Here is an 18,091-nt window from a genome sequence, read left to right as displayed (position 1 = left end):
TTTTTGTAAATGCACCATGGTATAAATTAAAGTACTACTGTACTGCTGATACTGTCACCAGACTTTTAGTAAGGGAAATTCTCAACTGAATGTTCAGAATCTGGTTTAGAATGTTGTTGATGTAATACTGATGACAAATTATTTGACTAAGACGACTTAAAATCTAGTGTTGTTTCATTAAAGTCAAAGTTTTATAAATACAACATTGACGAATATTTCCCCAACACACAAAGTCATTTCTGCGCCTCTAGCCTCATCAAACAGAATTGCAAGAACTATGACAGTATTCAAACAGGTTTCTCGATCAAACTGATAACACCGCCCCAAACTCACGCCATTAGATGCTCTTGTCAAGATGCTCAGAAAAGCAGAACAATAAGTTACTTAAAAACGCTGAGTCATAGCGTTTAAGTATCCCATATCTTCCTTATATAACCTAGACCTATATATTTCCACATATTAAACTTTGATAGGAAGTATTTTACGTCGAAAAAAATAGAACGTCCCCTTTAATCAGAACACTGATGGAGGCGAAAGCGCAACAAAACGGAAAGCTTTGAAGGTAATTCCTAAATACCCTATACAAATTTTAATGCACCTCAAATTTCAAATTTTAATGTTGAACTCTTAGTAGGACCAAAGGTCGCGCCTTCTTATCAGGTCATCTTTCATGTTTTTTTTCATATAACCCTATTTAACACCGATTTACCCGCTATAAGGGCAAAAGTCACAGTTTCTCTCCTTTGCACGCCTACATCTTTTGTGCAGTGTTGACTCAGGAAGAGGCGTGTCCAGGTATCACACACGCTATAAAACATCATGTAACAGAAGGAGAGTCTCAGCCTGTTGTATCTACACACTGTCTGTCCGATTGGAGCTTTTGTCATCACCACATGGGGTAAGCCGGAATAAAAAATATTATTTGCATATTGCAAATATTTTTATTTATTTATTTAATTAATTTTTTTTGCGTAGCCTACTGTTTAATTTAGTCTAGAATTTCTGGTAAACAGCCATTAAAATGTTTATTTTTTATTTACAAATGTGAATATGGGTGACAGAGTTTTTTTTTTTTTTAAATAAAATAAATACTTTTTTAAAGCTAAAATAATTTTATTGTATGCGTTTCCGATTATATCATATTTCAATACACTTCCGTTTATGTTGTAACCGGTTATGTAACATGCATGCGGGTTGAATCAATTTAAACTCAGAGATGAGCTTATGTAATAATAACGCTAGATAATGACAATAAAAACATATATGTAAAACATTTCTTTATGAGTAGGTAAAGGTCCTATATTTATAAGAATATATGAATGCACTAATATGTTTTTCAGTTATAAATCTGTTCATTGCAGCAATACCATTTTTTCATCTCCTCTGAGCATTTATTCGAATAAAAATTATAAAAAAGCCATTGTTAACATTACTAAAAACATTATTTGTTTATTTATTTCTTTAGTTAATTAGTTATAGCTACATGGGCTTCTTGAGTTAAACCTACCTTTAAGGTTCTTTGGAGATTTAAAATGTTCTACATGTTACATTTACTCTATAAGTTCTTCAGATGAGTGTCTTTGTTTCCTTTTAAATCACCATTACATTGATTGTTTTCTTAAAAATGCAGAATACATTTAAAAAAAAAGGTATCATCAGAATGCAGAACCTTTTTAAACGTGTACATCTTTTTGAACCAGCATTGCTTGGAGCGACTGTTTTAATTGTGTGTGTTTTAATTAATTAATTAAATTTTTTATCTAGCAACACAAACACTGTGCTATCACAATGAAAGAAGAGCCGAGTGTTCAGTCGACAGACCCTCCTCCTTACTTGCAAGGTGTGTTCTACATATTCATTTACATTCATTTTTCTTCCCAAAATGACTAGCAGCCAACAATATTCATAATACACAATGGCAAGTCTAAAATAAAAATTAGATCAATTAAATGGCAGTTCTAAATACATGTATATCTATATCATTTGTCTAATTTGTAAAATGCTGCGTCATTTAGAGTTAATTATTTATAATCGACAGACACCTTAGACTTACGCCACCAGTAATTTAATTAAGCATAAACCTCTTTTGTGCAGAGGTGATCCCCGAGGGCTTTGTCAACCTAGCCTACACCCAGGATGAGAAACCTCAGGAAGACAAACCAGAGGAGACCTCTGCGAAATCAAAGGGCAAAGGGTAAATTTGTCTGATTTGTATTAGATTGTTTTAGATGAGTCTTGTCGTATGTAAGTAGAATCATTGATAATAAAAATAAATGTGTCTATAAACTACAGTCAGAAATGAACCAGAACTGGGGGCAAAAATTCCCCAGAAAGTTTTCAGAATTCTCTAGATTTTTAAAATGTTCATCAGTACACCTCTAGTGTTTTTAACTGATAATCTAATACAGGGGTTTCAAACCGGGGACCCCTAGGGGTCTGCAAGGCAAGACAGTCGATGTACAATTTTAGGGAGAAAAAACAAAACAAAACAAACACAATTTTGTCTTAAAATCTTAATTCGACATTTATTGTTATTATTTGACATTGGCTATTTATTATAAAACATTTTTAAAAATATTTATCATTTATTTATTATTTCTATTTCATTTGATATTTATTTGAGAGCCATATTTTTAATATAAAGTTAACTAAAAATAACAATAAATTTGGTTTTTAATTAATTTGTAACACAATTCTAACTGTAATTTTGTGACAAAAATATGTGTTACTGTTGCTTAGTATTTACAAATTTAAACAATTTAAAATATTATAATGTCTCTTTGCCATTGCTACCAGCTTGCTCATTTTATTTGTTTATTTATTTTTTTCAGTATTCTATGGAAAACCACTTTGGAACTATATTGTGAAAAGCAATATTCAAAAACATTTGAATTGTATTAAATACATTAAATAGTCAAATAATATTTGTATAATTTTTTTTGGTTATAACATAAATGACAATTACTTCATTAAAAAAAGGAAGAAGGCATACTTGTGGTCTAAAATTTTGTACTTGCAAACTTTAATATTTTATGTCATTTATATTTATAATATTCTGTTCTATTTTTGCTATGGATTTAGACACCATAGTGACTGTATCAATCTTTATTTGACCCTCTACCTCAATTCTATTCTTAAAAAAAAAACTTTGCCCTTTTAGACTCTATTTATTTACTAACTGCTTTAATTTAAATAAATAAATAAAACTAGCTTATCTAATCTTTTTGTATTCTATCTGTTTTCTTTTTTATTATACAATTAACAAAAGCAAAAAAAAAAAAAAAAAACCAAACAAAAAAAAAACAGCTTGCTCTATTCTTTTTCTATTCTACCTTTTTTCTTTTTATTATATAATTTAAAAAAAACTTGCTATGTGTACTGTGTGCACTAATGCACTAAATGTGCATTAAAACTAACTGAGACTTGTTAAAGCACTTGCATATCATTGTTCTTTTGTTGATTTTGATTGCTTCCATTGTCCTCATTTGTAAGTCGCTTTGGATAAAAGAGTCTGCTAAATGACTAAATGTAAATGTAATGTAAATGTAAATGTAAATGTATCAGTTAATTATTATTTTATACATAAATGGATAATCATAATGACATAAATTTATCTTTTATATGCCCCTTAATATGCCTTCATAAAAATAAAAAAATCTGAAACCCTGAAAATTATTTTATTTAAACAATATATTTTATTTTAAATTAAATATTTAAAATAGTGTACCTTAATTATAAATAAATAAATAAATCTGAAACCTTAAATTAACTATTTCTTGTTTAAATAGCAAAAAGGAAAAAAAGTCAAAAAAGAAGACAGAGCCAGTGAAAACAGTTGGGTTTTTTCAGCTGGTAAGTGTGCATCTCTTCTACATCACAGGATTCATTTGCAGCATTGATAAGCAGTGATATAACATGCCGTGATAAGTCCTGAAGACAGCAGTCATGAGTTTGTCTCACATGTTTGTTGTGATGCAGTTTCGTTATGCCACCTGTCCGGAGGTGCTGCTTATGCTGATTGGCCTGCTGTGTGCAGCTGCCCATGGCGTTGCGTTGCCTCTCATGTGCGTGGTTTTTGGAGAAATGACCGACAGCTTTGTTTTGAGTGGGCATACGGCTAATCTGACAGGTATATTTATTAGTACAATAAAGAAACATCCATCTAAATGCGTGTAAATTCATGTGGTTGAAACATAAGTCCTTGTCAAATATATCTCTGTCATGAAGTCTGTCAGAATGGACTGATTTGAATTGCTCATGTAAACTGTACCCTCAATGTTACAGCTCAGCAATCATCTCCTAAATATTTACTTTAATGTGGTTATCTGGTACTACTGGTTTCAGGAAATGTTTATCTCAAATGTTTGCAGGCAACTTCAGCGGAAACTTCACCTACGCCCTCACGAACTCTTCAGTGTGTTTGGCTGGTTCTCCTGAAATAGGCATTGAAGATAAAATGTCAAAGTGAGGAGCCATCTGGTGTCAGATTCATTCTCATTCAGTTCTCCCGTTAATAATTTAGTGAAGTTTCTTAATTTTTTTTTTTTTACATTAGTTGACTAGGTTCTGCAATATTTTCTTTTGTTAGAATCTTCCACTCTTGATGCATTCAGTTCTTTGTTGAACCTTGACCTGATTTGCTGGTTTATTTACACAGACACGCTTATTACTTCGTTGCGATCGGGGCTGCGGTGCTGCTGCTGGGAACGTTCCAGGTAATGCTTTTCCTGCTAACTGCTGCGAAGCAAACGAAGAGGATCCGGGAGAAGTACTTTCATGCCATCCTTCACCAGCAGATGTCATGGTTTGACACGCATCAGATCGGAGAGCTGAACATAAGACTTACTGAGTACGTGAAGTGCAGCCACGTTTCAGACTCTTGTTTCTGTCACCTGATCAGCTCTGTGGTTACGTCTCAGGTGTTTAAGTGTCAGATTTATGCATCTCCCTTCTTTCCCCCAATGCAGTGACATAAACACAATCAACGATGGCCTCGGGGACAAAATCTGTGTGTTTGTCCAGTTCTTCTGCACATTTATTTCTGGTTTCATCATTGGTTTTATCTACGGCTGGAAGCTGACGCTGGTCATTCTTGCTGTCAGTCCCCTGCTGGCAGGATCAGCAGCTGTTTGGTCTAAAGTATGTATTTATTTTTGTAATTTATTTGTAAATATCTTACCTTTTTGTCGCTGATAGATTCTTGTGATGATTAAATAAAATTAAATGATGATCAAATTAACATATTAAATATATATTATTAAAATACAAAGATTGAAAAATTATTATATATATATATTCCCCTTAAATTTTTTTCTGTAATTCTTTTAATATTTTATCGTAATCGTTTTTATTTTTTTTAATGTAAATATCTTACCTTTTTGTCACCTGTAGATTCTTGTGATGATTAAAAAAAAATTAAATTGTGATAAAATTTAAATATAAAATATATATTATTAAAATACAAATATTGAAAAAATATTATATATATTCACCTTCAATTAAAAAAAATCAATAATTTTGTAAATATTATATTGTAATCATTTTAATTTTTTAAGGGAAATATCTTACCTTTTTGTCGCCTATAGATTATTGTGATGATTAAAATAAATTAAATTATGATAAAATGTAAATATAAAATATATATTATTAAAATAAAAATATTGAAAAATGATCATTATATATATATATATATATAAACACTCAATCTATTCAATTTTTTCTGTAAATTAAAATATATATACATTAGTAATATATCTTTTTATTTATTTATTTTTGATTTATTTATAAATATCTTACCTTTTTGTCAAAAAAGGTAAGAATATAAATAAGAATATAAAAACTTTATTTAAAATATATAAATAAAGAAAAAAAAAAAATATATATATATATATATATATATATATATATATATATATATATACACACGTGTGTGTGTGTGTGTGTATACACGTATGTATGTGTGTGTGTGTGTATATATATGTATATATATATATATATATATATATATATATATATATATATATATATATATATATATATATATATATATATATATATATATCTTAATTAAATTTTTTAGTTTATTTGAAAATATCTTCCCATTTTGTCGCCTATAGATTCTTGCTACTCTGACCAGTAAGGAGCTTACAGCATATGCTAAAGCAGGAGCAGTAGCTGAAGAGATTCTAGTCGCTATCAGGACTGTTGTGGCATTTAATGGACAGAAAAAAGCAGTGGAAAAGTGAGCACATTCTGTTCTTTTCACTCATCACCAGAAGTTCACAACTGTTCTGTAACTTAAACAGGGGAGATAAGATTGGGCCTAAATGTCAAGAATGTGATCAAGCTGTTCTGAATGTGTCCATAAAAGATGAATGGTTTTCTGTGACAAACTATTTTCTGTATTCTAGGTATGAGAAGAACTTGATAGAAGCGAAGAATTTTGGAGTAAAGAAAGCCATTACCACTAATGTGTCCATGGGTTTGACACAGTTCATTATATTTGGCACTTACGCGCTGGCGTTTTGGTATGGGACAAAACTCTCTGTGGACGAGCCAGAGAATTACTCAATTGGACGGGTCATCATTGTGAGTGTGTTAAACTTTTTAAAAAAGTTTTATCCGTTTCTGAATAAAGTCACAGCAGGAGATGTTTCTTGACCACCAGCGTTGTTACTTTTGACCGCAGGTTTTCTTCTCTGTGATGATTGGCTCATTCTCTTTGGGTCAGGGAGCTCCAAACCTGGAGAGCATCGCTAAAGCCCGAGGTGCTGCTTATGAGGTCTACAAAACAATTGATATGGTACAAACTTTCAGTCTGCTTTCTTTTTTTATAATGAAGTTCATATTTCTTTTTTTATACCCGTATTGTTATTCTGGAAGACTTATTTCTGTTCCTCTCACCTGGTGCAGCCTCGTCCTATTGACAGCAGTTCAAATGAAGGACACAAACCAGATCATGTGATAGGAGATATTGAATTCAAGAACATCCACTTCAGCTATCCCTCCAGAAAAGATGTGAAGGTAGAGTTGCATATTTTTCCACCTGTCAGGAACTTTTTTATTGATACTATCCATTGTATTTGTTGAAGTTATTACTTAATAAAATTATATTGGTTTTAATTATTATTTTTTTTATAAATATAATTAATAGTTTTAAAAATGATAACCAGTAAATGCTGTTCGTTAAAGATTAATTTAACTTAAAGTGAGCATTAGAGGGTGGCAAAGGTAATTTAAATGTAAAATTAAAGGAAAAGGTATGCACAAAAATCTCAATATCATCAATCATGTGTATAGAGATATAAATTGACTAATACCGATACATTTAAAGGGATAGTTCACCCAAAAATGAAAATTCTGTCATGAATTACTTACCCTCATGTCATTTCAAACCCGTCAGACCTTTGTTCATCTTCAGAACACAAATTAAGATAATTTTTGATGAAATCCGAGAGCTCTCTGACCCTCCCATAGATAGCAATGCAACTACCATGTTCAAGGCCCAGAAAGGTAACAAAGTTGAATATGTTGAAAAAAGTCGTTATTTTTGTTTTCTTTGCGCACAAAAAATTGGCTTCATAACATTAAGGTTGAACCACTGATGTCACACAGACTATTTTAACAATGTCCTTACTACCTTTCTGGGCCTTGAACGTGTCAGTTGCGTTGCTGTCTGTGCAGGGTCAGAAAGCTCTCGGATTTCATCAAAAAATATATTTGTGTCCAAAGATGAACAAAGGTTTTACAGGTTTGGAACAACATGAGGTCAGTAATTAAGCGTGAGGAATTTAAGTCTGTAACGTTGCCTTATAACCAATATGGTACTGATATATGTGACCACAAAACTGAATAAATAAGCTTTCCATTGATGTATGGTTTGTTAGGATAGGACAATATTTGGCCAAGATATAACTATTTGAAAATCTGTAATGTGAGGGTGCAAAGAGATCTAAATATTGAGAAAATCGCCTTTAAAGTTGTCCAAAGAAGTTCTTAGCAATGCATATTACAAAGTAATCAAAAAGTAAGTTTTGATATATTTACAGAAATTTATGAAAAATCTTCATGGAACATGATCTTTACTTAATATCCTAATGATTTTTGGCATAAAATAAAAATCAATAATTTTGATCCATACCATGTATTTTTGCCTATTGCTACAAATATACCCCAGCGACTTGGTTTTGTGGTCCAGGGTCACATATTGTGCATCTATAGAAATTACAACCTACTAAGGACGGATTAAATGTGTCCCTGTGCAGATTCTGCAGGGAATGAGTCTGAAAATCCCTCATGGAAAGACCATTGCTTTGGTTGGAGCCAGTGGCTGGGGGATGTGGGAAAAGATTAAGATTTTGGATTGTTTATATGTTCTTTGTTCATGATTGGTGAGAGTGACTAATGAGCAACCATGAATCATTTCACCTCTCAGTTAAAGCTGCATTCCTTTAATACTTCACGTCACACAAAAAATGATGGAATTCAGTCAGTCTCAGGAAAGAAGAGTTGTTTATTTGATGAAATGTGTACAATTGTAGGTGACTCTTGATGGTCATGATATCCGCTCTCTGAATGTGCGCTGGCTGAGGGAGAACATGGGTATCGTGAGTCAGGAGCCTGTTCTTTTTGGAACCACTATTGCTGAGAACATACGCTACGGCCGTGAAGACGCCACTGATGAAGACATTGAACGAGCCATTAAAGAGGCCAATGCCTACGATTTCATTTCCAAACTACCAGATGTGAGTACTGTACTGTTTCTAAATTAAAGGTTTAGTAAGGTTTAAAAATTGGAGGTAAAAAGACACTCATCTATGTTTTTAATTAAGACAAAGTAGACTTTTTTTAATAATTACTAAATATGAGATATTGTTTTATGTTTTTTTTAATATCAGTTATCAGCCATAACATAAAACGAATTATCTGCCTTTTGATATAGACCAGAATTTTTATATTGGTCAATCCTTACTTAGAAATGTTTTGATTTTTGCATTTTGAGCAGATATTATGTATGTGAGCTGCTCTACAGTGTAAATATATATATATATATATTTTGCTATATATATATATATATTTGCTGTTATATATATATATAAATATATATATAACAGCATTTATATTATGTGCTGTCTACCTACTGTTTGCTTGTAATTGTTTGTGAAATTTACTAGTAATGTCTGAATGAAAATTATTTCTTCATCGGTTTATTTTAGTCTAGTTGTGTTAAGTCTGAAAGGGAGTTAGTTTTTTTTTTTTTTTTTTTTTTGAGACAGAAGCTGAACACTATGGTTGGAGAGAGAGGGGCTCAGCTGAGCGGAGGCCAGAAACAGAGGATCGCTATTGCTCGAGCTCTCGTCAAAAACCCCAAAATCCTTCTGCTGGATGAGGCCACATCAGCCCTGGACACACAGAGCGAGTCCATTGTTCAGGCAGCTTTGGACAAGGTAATGTAAAACATACAGTACATTTCCAAGAGGACTGGAATAGAACAGGTTATAGTGGCATATTATGGGTATCTTTTATTACAGTTTTTGTTGTGCTAAGAGAGTATTAACAAACTAACGTGTAACACTTCAGATTAATAATTGTGTGTGTTGTTTCTTAGGCCAGAGCAGGACGTACAACCATTGTGATTGCACACCGCCTGTCAACTATTCGCTCAGCAGATATAATTGCTGGCTTCAGTGAAGGCAAAGTGGTGGAACAGGGATCTCACGGAGAACTCATGGCCAAGAAAGGAGTGTATTATTCTCTTGTAATGCAGCAGGTACATGTTTGTCTCTCTACATGGCAACTGTGTAATAATGGTGGGATAGAACTGACTTCATGAATTTCTATCCTGTTGTTTCCTTAAATCAGGGTTTTTAAACGTAACACATTTAACAAATTTGATATTCTTACACTTTTGTTTTGCTTTCTAAACTATAAATCATGTAATTAATCAAATGTATTTTATTCCATTGCCAGCCACTGTTTGTAACAGTAATACCAGTAAGAGAAAATAAACATTTTATTTCTTTATTCTTGCAGTTAGTAGAAAAAATATTGGCATATATATATATATATATATATATATATATATATATATATATATATATATATATATATATATATATATATATATATATATATTCAAAAGTTGGGTTCAGTAAGATTTTAACTTTTTTAAAGAAATCTTTTGAAAGAAATTACTGAAAAATAAATAAAACTTTTATCTTACTGACCCCAAAAATTTTCAACAGTAGTGTGTGTGTGGTGTTGGTTGCAGTACTGTGAAAATACAGTATAAAAGGCAATTATAATGGAATATTACCATTATAATTTCATGCTTAATATTTCTACCACTTAGTATAAAGGAGTCTTTATACACTTAAATTTTTATATATATATATAACCACCTGTATCCTTTAGCAAGGGGGTCTCTCGCAAGAAGGCCACCGTATTTGGAGTTATTTGGCATAATGTTTTTATTTATTTATTTGTTTATTTTCCTACTCGTTTACATTAACAGACCTGTGGGAGACCAAATGATGATGATCTTGATGCCAATGAAGATGATACTCAGGATGCTTCTGAGGGAGAAACCTGTGAGGAATCTTCTGAAACAGAAACTCCTGCGGAAGGAATGGAAATGCAAATGGAGAGTGGAACCTTAAGACGAAGCTTAAGACGTGGCAGTGAGAGACGTTCCTCCAGAAAGAAGTCCTCAAAGAAGAAGAGCAAGAAATCCAAACAAGACAAAAAGGTACATGCACTCCGCTTCTTTGATGCTACAGAGTGAATCACACTGGTGATTCTTAAATGGAGTAACTGGATCTTGTACTTTCAAATTCTCTTGTAGGAAAAAGAAAAGGCTCCAGAAATACCTTTCACTAAAATTCTGGCTCTGAACAAGCCAGAATGGCCGTACCTGCTGGTGGGCACGCTGGCCAGCCTTGTGGGTGGAGCTGTTTATCCCTGTGTGGCTATTCTATTTGCCAAAATCATTGGTGTGAGTGTCCTTTGTCTGTATTTGCACATCTCTGAACAAAAATCTCTATTGAGTAGCTCATCTCCTCATGATAGGTTCAAAATAATTCATTTAAAAATGGGGATTGTATTTTAAACTAGTCCCATAAGCACATAGCATTTATAATGATTTAACCAGAATGTTCAGTTCAGTAGAATCTCATCTGTTTCTAGGTGTTTGCAGAAGTTGACCCTGATGTAAAGCGACAGAAGACCATGATGTTCTCACTGTTCTTTCTACTAACGGGAGCAGTGGCCTTTATCACATATTTCTTCCAGGTGAGTCTATAGGTGCATTTCCATTACAGATATGAACAAAACCCTAACCTTTTAATTTTTTTTTTTGTTATATTCTTTTATGTCCATCAATGCTGCATTTATTTGAGTAAAAATACAGTAAAACAGTACAATATTCTTGTGATATAAAATACAATTATTTAAATGTAAAAACATTTTTTTTAAATACATTTACATTTAAAATAAATGTTTTATGTTTAAATTATAATGAAATACATCAATATGCAATTTACTTCAGTGATGACAGAACTGTATTTTTAGCATTAATACACCAGTCTAATATGCTGATTTGGTGCTAAAGAAACATTTTTATTAACAGTGTTGAAAACAGTTTTTCTAGTTAATATATTTGTTGAATATATGATGTACGTATAGTTGCAGTATGTAATTTTCACATCTGTTGCTCTGTCCTGTAGGGCTTCATGTTTGGTAAATCTGGGGAGCTCCTAACCATGAGGTTGAGAAGACAGGCTTTCAATGCCATGATGAGACAGGTATGCCACATTTCCCGCACCTCTTGTTCCATTACTATATGCAGCTGAGAACTAATCTGGAACAAACAAATAGCTATTGAAATGTGTGCTTCATCCTCAAGCCTGTTTCTCTTAACAGGAGATTGCTTGGTTTGATGACAACAACAATGCAGTGGGAGTCCTGACCACTAAATTAGCCACAGATGCGTCTCTGGTTAAAGGGGTGAGTGGAACACAGTTATTTGCCATCAGAACCAGTAATTAAGTTTTCACTGTGGATACAGCCTGTGTTTTTGGCTCTGGTTCATTACATCCATCTCTTTAAATCGTTATAGGCCTGGTTGAATCTGTTCAATCCGTATTTATGTGAGAGCTAATCCATGTGACTACAGCTTTTAGTATTGAAAGTGCAGCTTTTGTAAATTCACAGGAACATGACTATTCAAACGTTAGGGGTCGGTAATATATATATATATATATATGCCCACCAATTTATTTGATCAAAAATACAGTAAAACTCTAATATTGTGAAATAATCCTGTTCTGTTTGAATGCATTTGAAAATGTAATTTAGTCCTGTAATGGCAAAGCTGAATTTTCAGCACCATCACTCTTAAATTTTACACGTTCCTTCAGAAATCATTCTAATATGCTAATTTGATATTTCATTTTAGATGTTAGTGATTTTGTTGTATTTTTGTCATTTTTATTATGATTTATCAATGATTTTTATCAATGTTAATATTTGAATCAGTGATATTTAAGTCTATTTGAAATACTATTGCAGTTTTTATTAATATTTAGATTGTTTTATATATATATATATATATATAGATATATATATATATATATATATATATATATATATACTTTCATTTTAGATGTTAGTAATTTTTGTTGTATTTTTGTCATTTTTATTATGATTTTTTTTTTCAATATATCTTTATATATATATATATATATATATATATATATATATATATATATATATATATATATATATATATAACTATATCTTTATATTCCAATTTCCATCTTTTTATTTTATTTCATGCAGTGACTTTGTGCTGCTTAATACTTTTGTGAAAACCATGATAATTTTTTTTTTTTTTAGGATTCTTTGACATTTATTTAAAATAGAAATCTTTTGTAATATTATAAATGTCTTCACTGTCACTTTTAATGAGTTTAAAGCGTCTTTGCAGATTTAAAAAAAAAATCTTACTCACACCAAACTTTTGAACGGGAGTGTATTTAAATATTATATTTATTAATAATGTAGTTAAGTTGGGTAGTGACTTTTTTCTTCTCTCTTTCTCACCTCTAGGCAGCAGGAGCCAGATTAGGTCTAGCCACAAACACTATCTGTGCTCTTATCATCGCTGTCGTTGTGGCCTTCATCCATAGCTGGCAGCTCACCTTGCTTATCCTTGCCTGTGTCCCCTTCCTCACGGGGGCAAATTTCATCCAGATGAGAGCCATGGCAGGACATGCATCCAAAGATCAGAGTGCACTGGAGATGTCTGGCAAGGTACAGTATACTTGTCAATGACCCTTTTTTTTTTGGGGGGGGGGTTGTTTTGTTCAATTTACGTGATTTAATATATGCAATAAAGTATTATGTATAACTGACTGGTAACTCTTCCCCACAGATATCCACAGAAACAGTTGAGAACTTCAGAACAGTTGTTGCATTAACCCGCGAAGACGTCTTCTTCCACAAGTTTATTGACAGCCTGAGCAAGCCATACCAGTAAAATCACATTTGTAACACTAAACATTTGAATATAGGGGTTTTCAAACTGGGGACCGGGGACCACAAGGTGGCGCTAAGGGCCTCATGGAAAATTTGAAGCAGAAGGCAAAAGGAAAAGATTTCGCAAAATGTACTTTAGGGGCTGTCAAAATTAACCTAAAATATTTCTTTTAAAAATTGTTTAATGCCATATTGTGAAATATTTTTACTATTTAAAATAACTGCTTAGTATTTGAATTGATTTTAAAATGTAATTTATTCCTGTGATTTTAAAGCAGAATTTTTAGCATCATTACTCCAGTTACACGATCCTTCGGGAATCATTCTAATATTCTGATTTGCTGAATGCTCAAAAAACATTTGTTAATATTATTATTATGTGGAAAACAGCTGAGTAGATTTTTTTCAGGTTTCTTTTGTGAATAGAAAGTTCAGAAGAACAGCATTTATCTGAAATAGAAATCTTTAACTGTTTTAAATAATGTTAATAATAATAATAATAATAATAATAATAATAATAATAATAATAATAATAATAAATGTTTCTTGAGCAGCAAATCAGCATATTAGAATGATTTCAGAAGGATCATGTAGCACAGAACCCTGAAGTAATGATGCTGAAAATTTTGCTTTGATCAAAGGAATAAATTAAATTTTAAAATATATAGAAAGCAGTTATTTTAAACAGAAACATTTCACAATATTATTTTTTTTTTTGTATTTTTTATTTTATATATTAAGGATTGTTGTGCAAAAGAGAATTCTTTAAAAAACATAAAAAAACTTACTGTTCAAAAACTTTTAATAATAATTTGTTCATAATAATAAATAAACTTAATGATATTTTGTTTTGACTAATACAGTGACAATATTATTTCTTAATTTTGAAAATATTTTAAACACTTTTTTCTCATGCATTATAAATACGTTTTTGTACATGAATATATGTAAAAATCTTTATTTTTTAGGATAGGATAGGTGTCCCTCACAACCAGTGTTGTTATTGTTAACTTAATCAATTGAAATGAAGCACTGAAGCCAAACAGAAATGTATATGGAAAACAAAAACACAACAGAATTATTAAAATGAAAACTGAATATCTAAAAATAAAAAATTACAAATGAATACCAACTATAATATTATATAAATAATACTAAAATAACACTGCTCACAATGGAATCATTATATTTGGGGGTCCTAAGCACTAAAACTTTTGAAATCGAAACGGTAAATGGCTCATTTTATCTGTGGCTCAACAAAAGTGCTCAGCTAATGCCAAATCTTACAAACAGCAATATGTAATATGTTTCAGATCTAGTTTGTGTAAAGCACCCATCTACGGAATCACCTTTGCTATTGCCCAAGCCATTCCTTACCTGGTCAATGCCGCAATCTTCCGCTTCGGAGCCTGGCTTATTGCACACTGCTTAACAGAATATGAAAATGTTTTCCTGTAAGTACGGTTTTTATAAAGACTTCATATGTATGTGATATTTGAATATCAAGCACACTCTTTGCTTCATTGATGTGTTGGTTCGTCTTCCACAGAGTATTTTCTGTGATTGTCTTTGCTGCAATGAACATTGGTCAGTCCTCATCATTCGCCCCTGACTTTGCCAAAGCCAAGGCAGCAGCTGGGAGGATCTTACTGCTGCTGGAAAAGAAACCAGCCATCGATATCTATGACGAGTCTGGACAACGACCAGTAAGTATAAAATTCTCAAACAGTTAGAAGTGGTCACCAAAAAGCACAACGTAAAATAAATGTATTTTTTTTTTCAGACAAATTTTTCAGGGAATATTGAATTCCGAGATGTGCAGTTCTCCTATCCAACGCGTCAGAATGTGAAAGTCCTGCAGGGCCTGAATGTGTCTGTGTGTCAGGGCCAGACCCTGGCCCTGGTGGGCAGCAGTGGTTGTGGTAAGAGCACCACCATTCAGCTTCTGGAGCGTTTCTACGACCCTGCGGCAGGCCAAGTGGTGAGTTCATCAGGTGGTTTTGTGTGCCTAGAGGTCTAAGCCATTATTTTGGCTCAAGGGATCAATTTATGCCTCACATTCTGTCTGGTTTTTGCTTGTCGCGCAGTTTGTGGATGGGAACGACAGCAGAAGTCTGAACCTGGCATGGCTGCGCACGCAGATGGGGCTGGTGTCTCAGGAGCCCATCCTGTTTGATTGCACCATTGCTGAGAACATTCAGTATGGAGACAACAGCCGCGTCGTCAGCCAGGAGGAGATCGAGGAAGCTGCGAAGAAGGCCAACATTCATAATTTTATCCTTGGCCTTCCAGAGGTATGCATGATGTCATCTGTTAATGCATTTTGCTTCACAAGCAAGTTCAGTACTTATTTATTTAATAAAACAAATCAGTAAAAACAGTAATATTTTGAAATATCATTAGACTTATTACTATTTTAAAATGTTGTTTATTTATGTGAAGGCAAAGCTGAATTTTCAGCATCATTGCTCCAGTCTTCAGTGTCACATGATCCTTTTTTAGAAATCATCTGATATGCTGATTTACTGCTTAATATTGTCAATGTTAAAAATAGTTGTATTCTTGTTTAATTCATAAAGTTTTTTTTTAGGATTCTTTATTAAATAGAATGTTCAACAGTGTTGTTAACGTCACCAAAAACCATAAAACATTTTTTGTTATTTGTAATAAAATTGAAATAACTGAAATGCAATACATATATATTTGAAATATATATAAAATTATAACAGTGTCTTAATGATAGTAAAATAACCAGTGTTCAAAAGAAAAGCATTTTTTAAAATAAAATTTATGATATTAGTTAAGTCTACACTTTTGTTCAATTTAAATAAAATGTGATCACTTTGAATAAAAGTATTAATTTATTTCAAATAAAAATTCCCTCCAAACTTCTGAACAGTATATATTATATTATATTATATTATATTATATTATATTATATTATATTATATTATATTATATTATATTATATTATATTATATTATATTATATTATATGCTCTAAGCTGAAAAAAAAATTAATTCATGATCTATATACATATATAATATCCTTTCAGAAATACAACACTCGAGTTGGAGATAAAGGCGCTCAGCTGTCTGGAGGACAGAAGCAAAGGATAGCCATCGCTCGAGCTCTGGTCCGCAATCCCAAACTTCTGCTGCTGGATGAGGCCACGTCTGCACTCGACACAGAGAGCGAGAAGGTTTGTACAGGTTCTTTCAAAACTATTTAAAAGTATTTCATTAGTAAAGTTCATTTTATTTTTTAAAACAGTTTCATTTTTGATGCTGAATGGACTGTATGCATTTCTGCCTTCAACCAGCAGGTGGCACTTTTGATAGTTTGAACTTGTGTGCCTGCGATCCTGCTGGTTTTAGGGAATACCTTTAAAATCCTAGATTTACACTCTACATACTCCCTGAGTTTTGATGTCTTATTACATTTAGAAAAGGAAACAAAAGATCAAACCTAAGACTCAAGTCAAGAGATTTCATTCATAAAGTGTTGCTTTAAATATCCATTCAGTGCTAGTTTAAAATTTTGGCCACTTCTTTCTTTCCTTTTACACAGATTGTGCAGAAGGCCCTTGATGACGCTCGGCATGGCCGCACATGTATCGTCATTGCCCATCGCTTGTCCACTATTTATAATGCTGACATCATCGTGGTTGTTCAGAACGGCAAGGTGACTGAGCAGGGAACGCATGCTCAACTCATGGCCAAACAAGGGGCCTACTATGCTCTAGTGAATGCACAAGTGTCTGCTCACTAACTTAATCTCCCTTTGATTTATTCTAGTGGTTGTATATCCAAAATAAAGGGTGACGTTAAATGATTAAATGGTGCACTTAATCTTAAATTAAATTGAAATCTCCTCTGTCACTAAATATTCAGTTTGTTTTAGGACTATATGACTTTGAATGTAAAAAGCTTACGTTGATAAGCTAAGAGGCATTTAAATATTCTGACTCTAGAAACAAACAAACAAAGAAGTGGGATAATTGTTATTATTTTGTTACAATGAAAGATACTATTCTTATATAAAAATGAAAATATATTTTATATCTATAGATTTATTACAGTGCATTGTAAATATTATAGTAGTGTTATTTTATTGTATAAAATAATGTACAGTAAAAATCCCCCGCCCCCGTATCTGATTTAACAGGTAATTGCAGCACTTTTACCAAATGTTTTGAAGATTGTCTGCGTTTGTACAATGCCATAAACCCATTGAATGTGAATATTGGTTTTGTTTATATGAGATCGGCGCATGGGGGCGCAATTTGCTCGTGACTTGAGCCTCCAACATGTTGGACCTTTTTTCTGCACAGGCTTTAACTTCATTGTCTTTCGAACAGTAACTGGTATTATTCTTGTATTATTCCTGTTAATAGTATGCATTGTTTATTGTTAAGATGTTTTTTTCGATTTTTATAAAATAAATTATCCACCATTCTTTGCTGTCGTTCCTTCCTTAGGCATGTTTAAATTAAAGTTTTTATTTAAAGTAAACTCGATAAAAGTACATTTCAGTTTCTCAAACTCTTCCCTGG

General features: G+C 32.2%; 1 protein-coding gene across 1 annotated transcript; it reads left to right on the top strand.

The window, feature by feature from the left end:
- The first annotated feature begins 773 nt into the window (after positions 1-773).
- On the top strand, positions 774-17,993 carry abcb5 (ATP-binding cassette, sub-family B (MDR/TAP), member 5). Its single transcript, XM_042740808.1, is given in 29 exon segments — positions 774-898; positions 1,765-1,840; positions 2,095-2,194; positions 3,789-3,852; positions 3,979-4,129; positions 4,371-4,464; positions 4,658-4,849; positions 4,968-5,139; positions 6,117-6,241; positions 6,411-6,588; positions 6,689-6,802; positions 6,913-7,023; positions 8,265-8,390; positions 8,541-8,744; positions 9,276-9,446; positions 9,608-9,769; positions 10,514-10,747; positions 10,844-10,993; positions 11,185-11,289; positions 11,724-11,801; positions 11,920-12,003; positions 13,108-13,311; positions 13,433-13,533; positions 14,850-14,990; positions 15,086-15,242; positions 15,320-15,517; positions 15,624-15,830; positions 16,592-16,738; positions 17,107-17,993. Coding segments are annotated over 28 exon segments (4,023 nt in total). The 5' UTR covers positions 774-898; positions 1,765-1,788; the 3' UTR covers positions 17,308-17,993.
- The last annotated feature ends 98 nt before the right edge of the window (positions 17,994-18,091 follow it).

Source organism: Cyprinus carpio, chromosome B16 (genome assembly GCF_018340385.1).
Source record: "Cyprinus carpio isolate SPL01 chromosome B16, ASM1834038v1, whole genome shotgun sequence".
Taxonomy (NCBI): domain Eukaryota; kingdom Metazoa; phylum Chordata; class Actinopteri; order Cypriniformes; family Cyprinidae; genus Cyprinus; species Cyprinus carpio.
This window is presented reverse-complemented; position numbering and strand designations above follow the sequence as displayed.